The 17,074-nt window shown below is 43.7% G+C and overlaps 1 protein-coding gene and 1 non-coding gene across 5 annotated transcripts in view; one reads left to right on the top strand and one right to left on the bottom strand.

Moving 5' to 3' along the window:
- CELF1 (CUGBP Elav-like family member 1) overlaps nucleotides 1-17,074 on the top strand; it is a 41,908-nt gene that overhangs the window by 22,260 nt on the left and 2,574 nt on the right. Inside the window, exons 8-13 of one of the 4 annotated variants that reach the window (XM_056850772.1) lie at nucleotides 446-527; nucleotides 2,319-2,447; nucleotides 5,726-5,839; nucleotides 5,995-6,180; nucleotides 7,117-7,260; nucleotides 13,655-13,823. In XM_056850772.1, coding sequence (XP_056706750.1) covers nucleotides 446-527; nucleotides 2,319-2,447; nucleotides 5,726-5,839; nucleotides 5,995-6,180; nucleotides 7,117-7,260; nucleotides 13,655-13,782 — 783 coding nt within the window. In that variant the 3' untranslated portion in view covers nucleotides 13,783-13,823. The remainder of the gene's footprint in view (nucleotides 1-445; nucleotides 528-2,318; nucleotides 2,448-5,725; nucleotides 5,840-5,994; nucleotides 6,181-7,116; nucleotides 7,261-13,654; nucleotides 13,824-17,074) is intronic. The other 3 variants (XM_056850773.1, XM_056850774.1, XM_056850775.1) reach the window with 3 other exon arrangements.
- On the bottom strand, nucleotides 8,785-8,856 carry TRNAD-GUC (transfer RNA aspartic acid (anticodon GUC)). The gene has a single exon. It is a non-coding gene; the product is annotated as a tRNA-Asp (tRNA).

A 17,074-nucleotide genomic window follows, 5' to 3' on the forward strand; every position in this document is an offset into this window, starting at 1 on the left:
TTTGCAGTTCATAAAATTCTATTTACTATTTAATGATGAATGGCACGTTTCTTAGCTTTTTCCTACTAATATTCTAAGGCTTGGAAAGTTTTGTAACTGGCTATCGGGGGCGTTTACCCTAGGAAGCCAGGAAAATTTTAAATATTAATTCCTGCCTCCCGAGCTAAGAGGAAAAGGAAACACCCATCATAAAGATGCCCTTCATCCCTCTGAGCAGAAGAAGCCTTCACGGTAAGTAACCAAGGCTCTTTTCCTTCAGTGACTTTCTTACAACAGCATTTAACACCACTGTGCTGTGTGCATGTGTGTGGGGGATGGTGTCATGATGTAGTCATTAGGATTTCTTGTTATGACGGCACTTTGGCTGTGGTGTGGTACAGTGTCTCCCATAAGTGGAGCCAGCCCCTCATTCTCACTCTTGTTCTGTTTTTGGTGTAATGTCTAGCTTTATTTACAGCTCCTTCAGCAGACAGCAGCCGCCTCCTCTGGGAATCTGAACACACTGGGCAGCCTCCACCCAATGGGAGGTAAGTCCTACCTACCTCTACCACCACACACACAGAGAGAGAGATCTGAAAGAAGGATCAGTAACAAATGATTATGGTAATCAATAAAGAAAGCTGTTAAGAGTGTGGTGTGATATACTAATGTTAGTAATACTTAACCTCAGTTGCCTACAAGGCAGGAATCTAGAGTTAATTTTTTGCTCTTTCTCTCTGCACTGCCTCGCTGTTCTTTTGGGGGCTTAATCAATTTGCATCAGATCTTTTCAGAGGGTGATATAAATGTATAAAAGTCAGAAAAACAGTTGCAGTCAGGTGACTTTAAATTGTTTCCCTTATTCTCAGGCGCCTCTGATTCATATTTATTTTATAAGCTGTCCTTCTCTGTCCTTGCAAAGTATCAAGTTTCATAATGGCTTTCCATTGGCAACTAGAGGGCCATTATAAAAGAAGAGAAACCTCGGCTTTGATTATCTGCCCTTCAGAGCCACAAAAGGGTATAATAGCAATAGAAGCAACACTGAGATGGCTGCAATAGCCTGGTACACAGAGTAGGATTTATATGGGGGTTTTATTCTTGCTTGTGGTGTCTCCTTTTGTATTAAAGATTTTCTCCTCAGGAGGGTCTTCTGCTTCTCTTGCAAATTGCACATATATCTAATAGAATATTCAGTTTAAGGTAAGAGTTTAAGGCACTTACAAATGTACTCATGATCCAAAATCCATCTAAATTGTTAAGTGAAGGCTGCCATGTTAAATTCCATGCAATATATATAGTACAAACACTGTACAGTTTGGAACTTCATGCTTGTTAGGCTTCATGCAGCTGCATTCTCCCTTGTTCTTTTAATTAAAAAACATAAATTCAAGAAATGGTACAAAAGGAAAAAAGGGGAAATAGGAATATCAGCAATATGGTTAAAAAACAAGAATACAAAAGCAAATCAAACAGATTACATTGTCATGCTATCAACACAATTGTGCAATCATAATAGTTACCGAAGTTATAGAGAATAATTCTAGTCATATAACCGAAAAGTAATTGCCTTATCGAGCATATTAAGCATACTTTGTTTTCCTACAATCAAAATAGTTGTCCAGATATAAAATTAAGTTGGGTTTCACAGCGGTTAATTAGCTTTTTTCCCCTTATTTTGTTTTAATTAAAATTAAGCCTCAATTTATTGGATTAATTCCATGTCATTCGTTTTATGTCAGTGGGCATTCCATGTCATTAACTTTCATGTAACCAGATTTTTATTCAGTATTTATATAGCTCGGACCCCATCTTCAGTGTTTCACACTGAAAGGCAATTAAGGTTAAAAGAGCAGGGGAGAGTGTAGTTGCCTGGATCCTAACATTAAAGTGAGCACAAATGTTGGACAGTTCAGCATATGTATTGCTCACATGGTCTTGGATCTACCAGAGAATTCCATGCATGGAGCAATTTCCACCTGCAAAGCATACCTCCTAAGTATGTAAGTAATTAGAAGTGTGGGTAAAATTCTATAGCCTGTGGGTTGGGTGAAAACACTTGTGGTTGATCGCTACTAAAACATAAACACCCTATTTTGATAGGTGCTGATAACATTGTTGCCTCGGCTGGAAATTATTCCAGAGTTACATGGGAGGAGCTTTAGAAAATATTTACTCTTGCCTCGGGTTTGTGGTGTGTGATAAAACTATAATTACTTTCCACATAAAATATGTATTTAGTGATGCTGCTGAAAATATAAGAAGATTGCTGAGGCCACTGAGGACCTATGGATACTGGTATAGGAGTAGATACACTATACATTGTTCATGTCTTACAGGACTGAATGCAATGCAGTTACAGAACCTAGCTGCATTAGCAGCTGCAGCAAGTGCAGCTCAGAATACGCCAAGTGGCACCACTGCACTCAACTCTTCCAACAGCCCTCTAAGTGTACTCACCAGTTCAGGTAAGAGAGACATTTTTCAGGATAATAGTATTGAACAAGCAGAGGATCTGCAAAAACTTGCAGGGGCATCTCATTTCCCCCTCCCCTACCATTTCCTCTTTCTCTTCCCTGGCAGCCCTCGTAGTCTCTCCCATTTCCCTGCTTCTTTCCCTCCTTCCCACTCACCAGATAGCCTACCTTTATCTGCCCCCCATCTTCAGCTTTCCCTCCTTGTGGCAGCCTCTTCCAGGGAAAACTTGCCCGAGTTGCATGATGCCAGCCAAGCTGGATCCAGTTGCACTAAAGGAAACCTGCAAGGATTTGTGGGGGTACCTCACTTTCCCCTGTAATCCCTTCCCACACTCTTCTTTCCCTGTTGGATGCCCCCAATAGCCTACCCACCCACCATCTTACCTTTTATCTGCTCCCCCATCTTCAACTATATTCATTATTTATTTACTTAATTTATACCCCACCTTTTCCTCCACAATGGAGGATCCAAAGCAGCTTACATCATTCTCCTCTCCTTCATATTAAATTCTCCACAACTGTGAGAGATAGGTTAGGCTGAGAGTGTGTGACTGGCCCCAGATCACCATATGAGCTTCCATGGCAGAGTGGAGATTTGAACCTGGGACTCCCAGATCCAAGTCTGAAACATTAACCACTACACCACATTGGCTTTTATGGGGTGGCTGCTGTTGAATAATAGCAAGCAACCCGGCCTGGATGAGTAGTGCAAGTCACATGGTAGCAAGTCTCCCAGGGGTTGCTACCTGGCCTGGCTCGAAGAGTCCTCCTTCAAAGGCCAAATCAACCCTGGAAAGGTCCCTGCCTTTTACTGACAGAAACCGAAGCTTGAAGGCTGGCAATACTGTTGTGGTCGCCTAGCAGCAGCCCCTCAGACATTCAGTTCTTAAAGCTACAGCCACTTCTTTTATCTTTTTGGTGGGTTAGTTCTCTCTCTCTTTCTATATGTGTGTGTGTGTATGAATGAGGCTATTTTAGTTTGGTCACATGAAGTCACTGGAAAATATATTAATGCTAGGAAAAGTTGAAGGCAGCAGGAGAAGAATAGGATCCAACATGAGATGGATTGACTCAATAAAGGAATCCACGGCCCTCGGTTTACAAGAGCTGTGCAAGGCTGTTAATGATCGGACATTAATCCACAGGGTCACCATAATATGCACTTGCATTTTGGGGAGCATCAGGTCACAATTGACTTATGGCGACCCTGTAGGGTTTTCAAGGCAAGAGACATTCAGAGGTGGTTTGCCATTGCCTGCCCCTTTGTTAGCAACCCTTGACTTGTTAGTGGTCTCCCATCCAAGTACTAACCAGGGCTGATCCTGCTTAGCTTACGAGATCTGATGAGATGGGACTAGCCTGGGCTATCCAGGTCCGGACTTTGTATGCATATCTTCAGTAAGGAGAGCCAGCATGGTGTAATGGTTGAGAGCAGCGGACTCTAATCTGGAGAGCAGGATTCAATTTCCCACTCCTCCACATGAAGCTTGCTAGGTGGCCTTGGGCCAGTCACAGTTCTCAGAACTCTCTCAGCCCAAACGGAGGCAGGCAATGGCAAACCACTTCCAAATGTCTCTTACCTTGAAAACCCTATGGGGTCACCGTAAATCAGCTGTGACTTGACAGCACTTTCCACCAGCACCACTTAGAATGAAACACTACTTTGGTTCCAGTAGGTGTTGTTCTTTGTTTCGAAATGTACTTAATCTGCTGTTTTGTTTCATCAGTGTTTTAGCTTGTGATTGGAGATTTTCTAATACATTCTCCAGTATTTGCTTTTTCAAAGCAATATAAACCAGCAGATCTACACTGGCGTCAAATTTGCTTCCAGGGTCAATTTCAGGGTGCTGATATTGACCTTTATAGTCCTGTATGGCCGGGAACCAATATACCTTAAGAACCATCTTAACCCATATGAACCTAACCATACACTGGTCATTTTTGGGAGGCCCTGCTTCGATTGCCCCCCCCCATCTGAGGCTAGACAGGTGGGGCCTTAAGAAAGGGCTTTCTTGGTCACAGCACCAAAACTTTGGAACTGCCTTCGCAGGGAGATTTGTCTGTCTCCTTCTATTGGTGTCTTCCATCAGCGGGTGAAGACTTTGTTTCATTTGGCATACCCCCAATAATGGTTATTGTCCTCCTCCTTGGTTCTGTATGTTTGTGTTTTTATTAAATTATTTATTTTATAATTTTAAATGTTTTTAATTGTTAAAATGTGTTCATGTTTGCTGCCTTCAAAACCCTAATTGGTTGGAAAGGCGGCATAAAAAATGTTTTAAATAAATCTACTTAATTGGGGCCATCAAAAGGTCTTTTGTACTTGCTAAAGGGTGATGTTAGGAGCTCAGCAGAAGGACATTGTCAAAGGACTGGTTATCCCATATTTATTTTGAGCCTTTGAGAAACTTCCTCCTCCTTTCCCACTTGATTTGCTTAATTGGAGGCTACGATTGGGATCATTTAGACATGTTGGGGAGACAATATATATTTCAGATTTTTTTCTGTGGCTGCTAAATTACACTTTGTCACAAAAATGGGAGCAGACTAGTCTTGTTTCAGACTAAATACTTGTTAGTATTATAATTAAGAATGTTTCTTCACTGAGAAAAATATGGGTAGATAATCTGAATGTCAAAGAATACCATAGCTTGTCAAATTGACTTCCTTGTGTCTGGGTATAAAACACTAATGAGGCAGGGTGTTAAATTCTGTCAGCTCAAGAGAGTTCTCCCCACCATGGCTCTTACAATAGGAATTGCATGTTGGGAAAATTCTTGTTAGAACAAATTTTGTTGGTAGGCTGCTACTAAATTGTTGAGGAAAAACCTTTTATTCGTTTGAAAAGCTGCAACTCTCCTGAAACATAAAACGGTTGATATTTACCCATAAATATAGAAGCAATTATTACTTGCAGATTGGCATTCAGACAAATAACTGGCACTAATGAACTCAGATTGAGCAGCATAAAATGACGTGAATTGTTAGTAAATTATTAATCAGAATATTCCATGGTGATAGGACAGAGGTGTGTTGGGAATCTATCTGTTGCATTTTTATCTCACCTGTCCTCCAAGGAGCTCCAGTTGATATATTTGTCCCTCCTCAATTTTATCCTCACAACAGTCCTGTGAGATAAGTTAGAAGAATTCTCAGCATAGTTGTCCAAACCGTTTGGGGGGGGGATTCCTGGCCCCTTCAGTGAAGTTTATTGGAGTATAATTAGTATTGGAAACTGTTCGAGGTGTCTAACTCTGCCATTTTAATAGCAGGTTCATCCCCCAGTTCCAGTAGCAGTTCATCTGTTAACCCAATGGCTTCTCTTGGAGCACTGCAAACACTGGCAGGGGCTACTGCAGGTCTCAATGTTGGCTCTTTAGCAGGTACGTTTAAGATGAACGGAAAAGAAAAGAATGTTATTTTTATTATGAACCATCATTTTGGGTTTCTGCAAGATGTCTCCTCAATTAAAAAAAAGATTTAAACAAAAATGGTTAAGTCACTAACTTATTAATTCCTGTTCTGTTTTCATGCATAGGAATGGCAGCCTTAAATGGTGGACTGGGCAGTAGTGGCCTTTCAAATGGCACAGGTAGCACAATGGAGGCCCTATCTCAGGCCTACTCTGGGATTCAGCAATATGCTGCTGCTGCATTGCCCACACTCTACAACCAGAGTCTGTTAACACAGCAGAGTATTGGTGCAGCAGGAAGTCAAAAGGAAGGTAGGTGGGAAGTAGAGGTGGAATATGGGTATCCTTTTCACATGGTGCCGTACACAGAGCATTTTCTTGAACATGACTTTTTGCAGAGGTCTGTAAAGCATGTCATGCACATTCTCCATAATCCTTATGACAATACTTTAAGGCCAGTAGTATTATTCTTGGGGCGGGGGGTGGGAGTCTAAGGTTGAGAGCAATAGCAGCTTACCTAAGGCCACTTAGCGATTTTGTGGTTGTGATAACTATAGCTTCCTGGCTTAGATTAATTTTAGTGATTTTGCCCATCAGATGATGCTTTTATGAAGAGTGTAGACAAACCTAGGTATTGAACATTGAGGGCTGGTGATGAATACAGTAGTCATTGGTTTGGCGTCATTTGAAGTGCAGGAACTCAGAAGCTGATTTTGTACCCATCCTTTCACCTTTATTTTTATATGTGGCTTTTTCCGATTTAGGTACCAGTATTGCCTTCACCAGGACATTAAGCTTTGTTTCTGTATCTCATAGGGTGAAAACGCACGGTCGCTTTATCCTCCTTTAATCCCTGTTTCAGCCAGGATCAAACGCATGCGTTTCGCCTAATGTGCGTTCGATCCTGGCTAAAACAGGGATTAAAGGAGGATAAAGTGACCGAGCGTTTTGGCCCCAAGTCTCCAATTAGCAACAGGCTAACCAGTGATGATTTCATTGGAAAATCACTGGAGAGGCAGTCAAGGAAAAGCCACATTTTGATTCATATCGATCAAGGAGCACTGTTTACTGTTGCATTAGGGCAAGAAATTGTCTGGCTTTTCACTAACAGAGTTTGAATTGGTCTCTAGAATCAAGCACAAAGCTTTAGTGCTGTTTTAAGATGCAAGAATGGGCAGTGTTGTGAATTGGTGAAGGCCAAAGGAATTATGTTTTTTTTTAACTTGTTTCTAAATGAATGTGTTAAAGGTCCAGAGGGAGCCAATCTTTTCATCTACCACCTCCCCCAGGAGTTTGGGGACCAAGACCTGCTGCAGATGTTCATGCCATTTGGAAATGTTGTCTCTGCCAAGGTTTTCATTGACAAGCAGACCAATCTGAGCAAGTGCTTTGGTATGTTCAGTCACATTTTGTTGTTGTTGTTTTTGCAGAAGGGGAGATAATAGAAATACCAGCTAATTAAGGGAGGAGGGTTGTCTCAGGAAATAGGTTGAATATGAGATGAGACCCTTGAATAGTGAAAGAAGTACAGTAATTTAATACCAACAGATGTACAGAAACATTTTTAGCTCTTTTCTCCTTGAAGGAGTTAGATTAATCTGGAAGTGACTTATCCTTGAGAATGAAAATGTAATAATAGAAATAAGTTTATGTATAAACTTCATTGTCATGGTACCTGTGCAGTCCCACATGGGTATTGAGCATGTAGAGGTTTTCCATGGAGAGGATTTTTGAAACTCAAAATGCCTAGAGGCACTCCGTCCCCCTTCCCCACACCATTTCCCATCTTTTTCAGCATGACATAGAGGGGACAGAATGCCCTTCCCTCATTTCTCTCTCTGCTGCCGCTGAGCAGGTTTTGTTTACAGAAACTCAGTTCATTTTTTCACCAGCAATCACTGCTGATAAATCTACCTCATCAACCTAACAAGAGCCTGTAGCCTATAGAAAGGCACAGAAAGCATTCTTAAAGAAATGTGGGTCTTGTTTGTCACTCAGATGATCATGAACAATGCCTATGAGGAGCACGAAGTATCATTCTGCTTCATCAGCCACCAGTTCACCCCAAAGGCAAGGCATGACAGAGCTTCCCACTTAAAAGCGACACTTTGTGAAAAAGCTCTATCCAGCACTGCTCAAGACAAAGTCCAGGATCTGGAACATCTGATCCCGTGTCGTCAGCCCCCCTTATCTCACCATTTGGAACCACCTCCCCAGTCGGTTCCAATGGATTTGTATTTGACATCACCCCGATTGCTGTGCCAAGACCTCCAGTGCGACTGTTATGACCAAGGCTGGGATCTATACGCATCCCTCAGCTCTGACCAAGCAGAAGCAGACCCATACCACGTAGATGACCTGGATCTCCCACAGGAACCCTACAAAGAGATGAACATTCTAGGGGACTTGGACTGTCACCACACTGGTGATGAAGATAGGGAGCCAGATTATGCCTCCAAACCTTCTCCCAACGACATCATGCCAGAACTGTCCATGTACTCCCCCAACGAAGATTTTCGCATTTACAATGAACAACTCATACAAACAGCAAGATCATTCAGAATCAACATGTCATGGGCCCTGCCCCCCAACAGATTCACTGGTGGGCCCTAACCAACAACTTCCTCTCGAAGGTCCCATTCCACACCCCCACATACCACAAACCATAGTAACCACAGATGCCTCCCTTTCAGGCTGAGGGAGACACACATTGGGAATGTGTCAGTCAGCAGGATGTCATCCTTCCAAGAGGCGCACCAACACATTAATGCACTGGAACTCACATGAACACATGAAGCTGCCTTATACTGAATCCTTGGTCCGTCAAAGTCAATATTGTCTACTTAGACTGGCAGCGGCTCTCCAGGGTCTCAGACGGAAGTCTTTCACATCACCTACTTGCCTACTCCCTTTAACTGGAGATGCCGGGGATTGAACCTGGGACCTTCTGCATGACAAGCAGATGCTCTGCCACTGAGCCACAGCCCCTCCCCAGCAATGTACAATAGCCTACTGTCCTTACATACACATTTCTCTGGCAAAAGCATCCAAATAGCCACAGACAATCTAGCAACCATGTGCTACATGAACAGACAGGGCGACGTGCCCTCCTATTTGTTATGCCACATGTGCACCCTAATTTGGGACTGGGCAATTTCAAACAAAGCTTCCATTCAGGACATTCATATAGCAGGGGTCAACAACCAGCTAGTGGACTGCCTGAGTCGCACCCCACTAGCATCACATGAATGGAAGCTCAACTGGGTTTTTCTAGCCATGATTTTCCACTCCAGAGGAGCTCCCACCATAGACATTTGCCACCAGTCAGAACAAATCCTTCTGCTCTCTATGTGCTTGAGAATCACACTCCCTAGGAGACACTTTCCAAATCCAGTGGATACGCAGTTGCTGTATGCTTCCCTCCCATTACCTCTGATTTCCAGGTTCCTCTACCAAATGAGACAACAAACATTTGCTATCCTGATAGCTCCCTTCTGGCCCAGACAATCATGGTTCCCAACACTACTGGCAATGTCCCACAGCCATTACATTCCCCTCCCACAAGAGCACAACCTGCTGCTACAGGACCCCTTCCTCCATCCAAACATTAGCAGTCTGTGTTTAACAGCGTGGCTCGTTAAGCCAAGAGGCAATTTTCTGAACCTGCTTAATGCCAGAAAAACTTCACCTGGGTCTCAAATTCAGCCAAATGGAAACAGTTCTGTATATGGGCCACAGAGCAGGGTTTGGACCCATTCCACTGCCCAATAGAGAAGGTTCTTGAATACCTCCTAAACCTAGTCAGAGGAGGCCTTGCATCCACCTCCATATGAATTCACCTAGTGGCTATAGCATGTTTCCATATTCAGGTTGACAGAAAATTTTCAAAATCCTTTTGAAAAGATGACAACTTATTTGTTGCTTCAGTAGGCCCCAACAAGGGCAAGTCCAATCCATCTTGAGATGGATAGTTTCATACATTAGACTATGTATTAAACTTCCACTAGTTTACTGCTTGCTGCAGATCTATGCCCATTCCACCTGGGCAGTCTGCAGTATCAGCATTTTTGCCTTGGTCTCTCCGTTGACTCCATCTGCAAGGCTGCAATGTTGTCCTCCTGCAGCACCTTCACAAGACACTACATGATGGATGAGCACGCCACAAGAGACATGGCAGTGGGAAGAACAGTCCTGCAATATCTGTTTGACTGAGAACTCACACCCACCTTCCTAAGCCTGGTAAACCAGTTTACTAATCTCCCAAGTGGGATTGCACAGGTACCACAATGATGAAAACAGGGTTGCACTTACCTGTAACTGTTGTTCATTGAGTGGTCACTTGTGCAGTCAAACAGCCCTTCCTCCTGCTCTGGTAACCTTTTCCTCACTCTGGTGGCAGCCGAGAAGAACTGAGGGAAAAGTGCTCCACCCCCTGTATATCACACTGGGAAAGGCAGGAAACAGTGAGGGGGAAGAAGACAGACTGCTTCTAGACATTTTGAGCTTCAGAAATCCTCTCTGTGGCTGGCCTGTGCATGCGCAGTACCCATATGTGACTGCACAGGTGACCACTCAAAGAACAACAGTTACAGGTAAGTGCAATCCTGTTTAGCTAACACAGGAGTGTATCTTAATGACAGTTTGATCCTCTTCTGCAAATTGAATGGATCTGCATCTGTCAAACAGGACTTACTTGCCTCCCCCCTCCTACTGCAGTCCCAAATGTGCCCCCTTTAATTTAAAGGGCCATTATTTCCTATGGGGTCAGCCAGCTCTACTGCCCAGAAAAGGTTTACAACCAGCCTTTCTAGTGAGATTGAGTAAGCTTACCTCACATATCCAATCTCTGGTTGATACCAGGGCTACATTCCAAGCCAATATAAGCCCTGTTCTGGCCCCATTGGTGGCACTGGGGCTGAGAACAACAAATGCTGCTGGTGGGTGCAGCTGGTGGGCTTTGTATCCCACAGGTCTTGGCTGTGCCATGGGAATCCCAAGCCACCAACCATAGGACTGGAAAGGGGTGTAAAGGACTTGGAGGTGGAACGCAACCTCAGGCTGATCAAAGCTAAGATGTGTGGGGAGGGCTCAGTCTCACCAGAATGGTTAAGTCCAGGCCAGTTCCAGGCTTTGTCCAGGCAATATACCCGTATGTACTCGAGTATAAGCCGACCCGAATATAAGCCGAGGCACCTAATTTTACCACAGAAAACTGGGAAAACTTATTGACTCGAGTATAAGCCTAGGGTGGGAAATGCAGCAGCTACTGGTAAATTTCAAAATAAAAATTCTTTCTTCTGCTCTTGACACAACCTTAAGTTTGAAACCAGCTTCCAATGATCTGTGTTTTTGTTTTGGTCCAGGATTAGAAGTATTGGGATCCATTTGTAACAGAATAAAAAAAAAGATTTTGAAAAAGAAGTGCTAACGCAACACATGCAATAACACAGTGCGTACACAACGCAGCGTGTATATTATGAGCCCTAACCCAGGCTGCTCTATGCAAGCATAGTCAACACTGGGTCCAGATAAGGGTTAATAAGAAAATAAAAAATAAAATATAGCAGACTAAGTCCTGTAAATAAATATAGCAGACTAAGTACTGGGTGTATGGCGTGGCTTTGGCGGCTGGCAACCTTAACCCCTCACGCCGTACTTGGGGCAGGTCGAGGAGAGCTTCCTCGGCCTTAGAGCTATCAGACGGGGAGTCTGAACTGTCCTCCCAGTCGGTAGCAGCCAGCTTGCCCTCTTGTCACCGCACAGGGTTTGGGCTGCTGCTGTCAGTGCTGCTGCTCTCCTCCCCGGCCTCCGCTCTTTCCCGCCTTTATTTCCCCATCCGCCCCTGTGCCCCCTCCTCCCAAGCCCTTAAAGGTCCTCCCTGGCTCGCTCCACCCTCTCCCTCCTTCCCCCATCTGTGGTGGCCACGGGGCGCGCCCCCGCCCGTGCTCGCCCGCCCGTTAGCTGGGCGGCGCTGGAGCCTTTAGCAGCGACGGAGCCCCGGCCCAGAGCCATTGTCACAGTGGCACATGGCTCCCTGGCTTGACGGCCCCGCCCTGCCCCCCACCCGTCGGCCCTGGCCGGCGCCGTCTCGCCCCCACATGCTCTGGGCAGCGGCAGCATCTCCGGCGTTGGGCAGCTCCTGGCGACCCCGCCCCTCCCGCGGCGCAGAGTCTCTGCGGTCCTGCCGGGTCCCCGGGGGGATGGCTCTCCTCCCGGGGTGTCCGCGTCTCCGCGGGCGTTGCAGGGAATCGCCCCGCCGGGCGGCGGCGTTGTCCTCCTGCTGGCCCTGCCCCCAGCCGCTGAGTCCGGGCCTCCCGTGGAGCTGCTGCCCGGTAAGTGCAGCCGTAACGGGGGGGGGGGGTGCCGGACGCCAACCCAGGACAGTGGGACCCTCACTCGAGTATAAGCCGAGGGGGGCTTTTTCAGCATAAAAAATGTGCTGAAAAACTCGGCTTATACTCGAGTATATACGGTACCTGGCCCAATAAGAAATGAGGGACGTTATCTACAGCTGGTTGGTGGGACACATTCCCCCCCACCTTTACATTTTATTTCAGTTGAGTTTTTCCATTGAAAATAATGCCCCAGGACCCTTCCTTTCCCTTCTTCCTTCCTTATCTTTAAATCCTTATCTTTAAATATCAGGAGTATTGTTCCAGTATTTCCAGGGCAACTTTCCATTAGAACAGCAATACCTCTGATAAGCATGCTCTTCCGGATTTCCCAACGCAGAATTAAAATGATAATGATATTTTTTTTTCTAGTGCACACCAGTAGTGGTCTGCCAGGTGTTTGACAACCTCTAAGGTTTTTCCCTATCTGTTGATTTCATATTTTACAAAAATTGTGCATGTAAATTTTTGGCTCCTTCCTTTCTGATGACAGTTTCTCAAAACTGAAATTTTCAGAGGAGCAACCAAAGAGGTACAAGAGGCTGCTCTTTGCCTGAAGGGAAAGGCCCAAGAACACAAATTTCTCTGAATAATTTAAGGTTCCTAATTTAATTGGCTTTACAGTTTTAGTTATTCTATACTCTTCCTTTGGTTTCATTCTTAATCCAGTTATATGCACACAACTGTTGGAATCATTCAGGTCTAATGGGTATATGATTATTCCCATATGTCTTTGATGCTAATAAGGAATTAATTTTGTTTGTTTTTTGCTATCGCAGAATGTTTTTTTTTATTAATAGGAAGGCATTTGGTAGGGATTCTTGTATTTACTCTTGCAACATACTCTAGTTGTCTACAGCACCTATTACAGTATCACTGCAACAATTTTTCTTAATTCTACTGAATGTAAATTGATTCCTAATGAAAATTCATAATTCCTCAGTATTGTGAAATAATTTTACCTGTAGCCTTTATTTTGAGGAATTCGTTCACTTTCTTATTTCCACCATCATTCAGTTTTACAAACAGACTTCCTACCAGTTGAGGGAGGGAGTGTTCTCTTTTTATTTATGTGCAACGGAGGCCAAACTTTGCAGCTGAGCTCCATTTTCCTCAGACTGGATGCTGCTACTGCTGGGAAATAGGACCAGGCCTCCATATTTATTTTTGGACTTTGTTATCTTAATAGGAGAACCCCTTTTCAATTATAGGTTGTAGCTCAGAGCAGCATTCTTCTTCTCTTTGAGCCATCTTGTAGGGAAACTAGCCTCATTTGTGACTTTTTGAAATCCCTTATCATTTTACATACTTGCACTTTGTAGGCAGATTATCAGTTGGCAACCTTCATAGGTTATTATGACATTTTTTCGCATGTTCTGGCTTCCTTTTCTCAGGTTTTGTAAGTTATGACAATCCGGTCTCTGCACAGGCTGCCATCCAGTCAATGAATGGATTTCAAATTGGCATGAAGCGACTGAAAGTACAGCTCAAGCGCTCTAAGAATGACAGCAAGCCATACTGAGCGCCCCTCCCCTCTGGAACTGGAGTGAGAAGGATCTTCTGGTAAGTTGGGGAGGAGTGCGCTTGGTCATTCAGAAACTCTTTAAGGCTGTATTTTTACAGTCATGGAAACTGATACATGTCATTCTATCTGACACATCTTCTCCTGAAGACTCAGCTGCAGCCTCTACTGGGAATTCTTCTTCGGATGGAGGACAAGTTTGTGCTTTTGTTTCCAGTGTTTTACTTTGGAGTTTAGGTGCCATATTGGTGATCTTTTTAAGTTTGCTGTGTTGTAACCAGTGTGTGTTGAGAAGGACCAATGCCAGCCACTGGGGCAAGGGGTAGAGAAGGGAAGGTAGCAGATGCATTCTGAACTGACACTGCATGACTCTGACACAAAGAGAAGGGGACATATTTAATGTTGGTCCCCAGGTGACATTGATTAAATGGGTTGGGGAGGGATCTGAATCCACAATACATGGTGGCTGCTGGCTAGGCAAAAGGCCATCTCCCCACCTCACCCACCGGAGTCTTTACCAGACTCTTATTTTCCCAGATGCCTTATGAGAGGGGTTTATACTGAATCAGTCTCTGGAGAGGGAGAAGATTAGTTGGGCAAAAATATTCATGTGTTAAAGGAAAACTGCAGTAATTATAATACTATGGTACAGTGCAGTGGGTAAAGTGGCAGTTTACAGAATAATCCAGCGATATCCTTTGATCAAATGTTTATAATCCAGCTAGAATTAAAATTTACAGCCAGTTTCTCACTGTTTAGAAAAGTATATGCCTTGTTTGATAAAAACTAGGCTTGACTCAAGAGAGTTTAATGCAGAGACATAAACTTTTGTCTGTAAGCCAGGAGCTGGCTTTAATTTGTTTACTGCTTCACATTTTTGTATATCGTAATCAAATTTCTGCTTTATTTCCACCCCAGTTTCACAGCTTGTACATACAAAATGATAGTAGAGCACAATTTATAACGATAGCACAATTTACAACCCCCTTAGAACTAAACTAGGAGATGTCTTTTAAAAGCCTTATTGCTCTAATATCTGGCATTCTTTTCTGCACCTGAGAGCTGAGATGTCCTAAATCTTATTGTCCCAAAGGCCAATGTTTAATTTCATATCCCAATTACTGATCTGCAGTTTTCCTTTGAGTACAGGTGCTAGTATACAATAGAAAGAGCTTCACGTGAATTGCTGACTTCGCACAGAATCTTGATGGCCTTCTCACACAGAATCTTAATGGCCCAATACGTAAATAGCTCAGTCAAAATTCTTACCCCTCTGATAATCATCTACTATTTCACACACGTGGATTTGCCAAAGTGTTAAAGTGGGGTTTTTTTGGGGGGGGGGGTTGTACACCCTGATGACTTGGGACTAAAGGGAACTTTGACATTCTGGCCTGAGCCATGGTAAGAAGTCACTGTAGCACTTATCCCTGGAGCCACAAAAAGCCACCTCTTTCAGCGGAAAAGTTTACAGTGTTGTGTATAGATTTAGTTGCTCCTTCTTCCTCAGTTATTCTCTTCTACATGTTCTCATTTGGTGAGCATGCTTTTTCTCATCATAAGCCAATCCTCCAGCTCTTGGGTTTGGGAATCAGATGTTGAGAAGACTTGCCAGTGGGGAGAAGAGAGCAAATTTTTAAAAATGGCTTCCTGTCCACTCCCATCAGGAGGAGCCTGAAGGTCCATCAGGCCTGAAACGCCATGTTAAAATGTGTCAGGCACTGTGTGGCTCACTACTAGGATTGGGCATAACCAGGGACTGGGTCCCCTGGTGTGTTAAACCTCAGAAGTACAAGGCCATCCATCTCAGGTTCAAGTGATATTTTCTAGTGAATCTGGAAGTATTGTTGGTGAATACTGTTGTAATCTTGTTGGACTGATTAGTAAAAATTCAATTGTCAGTATTATAAAGCGTACATAGTGGTGGCAAAGGTTGAATGGTCAGATTGCCAAATTTCCCATTTATGCTGGCATGTGGTACCCTTCTGTGTTGATTTGCCAAATTTCCCATTTATGCTGGCATGTGGTACCCTTCTGTGTTGATTATTTGGGTCTATTCAGAAGTATATGCATACGCTTAGGTGAACTGTATACATTTGAATTTTGTGCACTAGAAAAAGTGTGTCCTGATATTCTGAGAAAAAAATCTTGTTGGAGTATTGAGACTTCCAGAGTTGTCATGGGATTTTTTTTTTTTATAAATAATATACTTTTCAGGAGAAAAAAAAAGTCATGGTTGGGAGCTGCTGCTCCATTTGCAACCTGATATAACCAAGAATGTTGTTTCTATTTTTATAGAAGTTTTATACTGCTCCAGGGTGGAGAATATTTATTATCTAAATTATTTCACTGGAAAGGCGAGGATTTGCATAATCCTGAATATGATTGTTTTACAACAATGTGCATAAATTAAACTACTGATTTTCAGTGGCCTGTTTGCAGCTGGACAAACTGCTAAATAGGAAAAGAATTAATGCTGTGAACCAGTGAAGGAGGAAAACTGTGCTCAAGTTTCTCTATAGTCACTCCTTCCAGAATCTTCTCTGTCCCCTGCCCCTTCTGAATCCTTGTCTTTGTTTTTCTTTTGGCCATCCATTATAGCTTTTCCATAAACTGTCCACTCAATAATCCTTTTATGTAGTATCTATAATTTTCATGTGCTGTTTATAATGCATTCATCTTGGCCGTACAGGCAAAATTGCCCTGGTTAAATCAAGATTAGAATCATACAACCCATTCCTGAAAGCCGGAGTGGCCGGGGACGGCATGGCCGCAGTGTCGACAGCCGCAGTGTGGCCACCACAGGGCAAAAAAGGGGTAAAAATAGAAAATAAAACAAAAATGGGGAAAAGGCCCCATTGCAAACACCGATGCTGCACCAACAATAAAGGTGGTGCAGCAACACCATTTGCATTAGGGGGCGTTCCCGGGCTGAAAGTGGTTAGGAAGCTGCCTAACGGCAGCTCCCCCCTCCCCCCGGGAACACTTCCCAGGACGCTGGCACGGGGAATTGTGCCAGGAGAACGCCAGCAGGAGGACACGCTTGCTTCCAAGGGCTTCGCTGCCGCCCCAGTTCAGGAGAGCCAGCGTAAGTGCCCCTACGCTGGTGTCTGTGCCAGTTTGCATGGCGCAAGTGGTACTTCTCTGAATTACCTTAATTAAAAAACCTGAACCAAAATGTGTCTTCTCAGTTTCACTCACTTAGTAGGATCAACTATGCATGCTTTGCAACAAAACAACAGTCTTTGAAATAGACTTCTTCATAGAGTAAGTTTGATCCAGTTTGTCATGT

Source organism: Euleptes europaea, chromosome 6 (assembly GCF_029931775.1).
Source record: "Euleptes europaea isolate rEulEur1 chromosome 6, rEulEur1.hap1, whole genome shotgun sequence".
NCBI lineage: Eukaryota > Metazoa > Chordata > Lepidosauria > Squamata > Sphaerodactylidae > Euleptes > Euleptes europaea.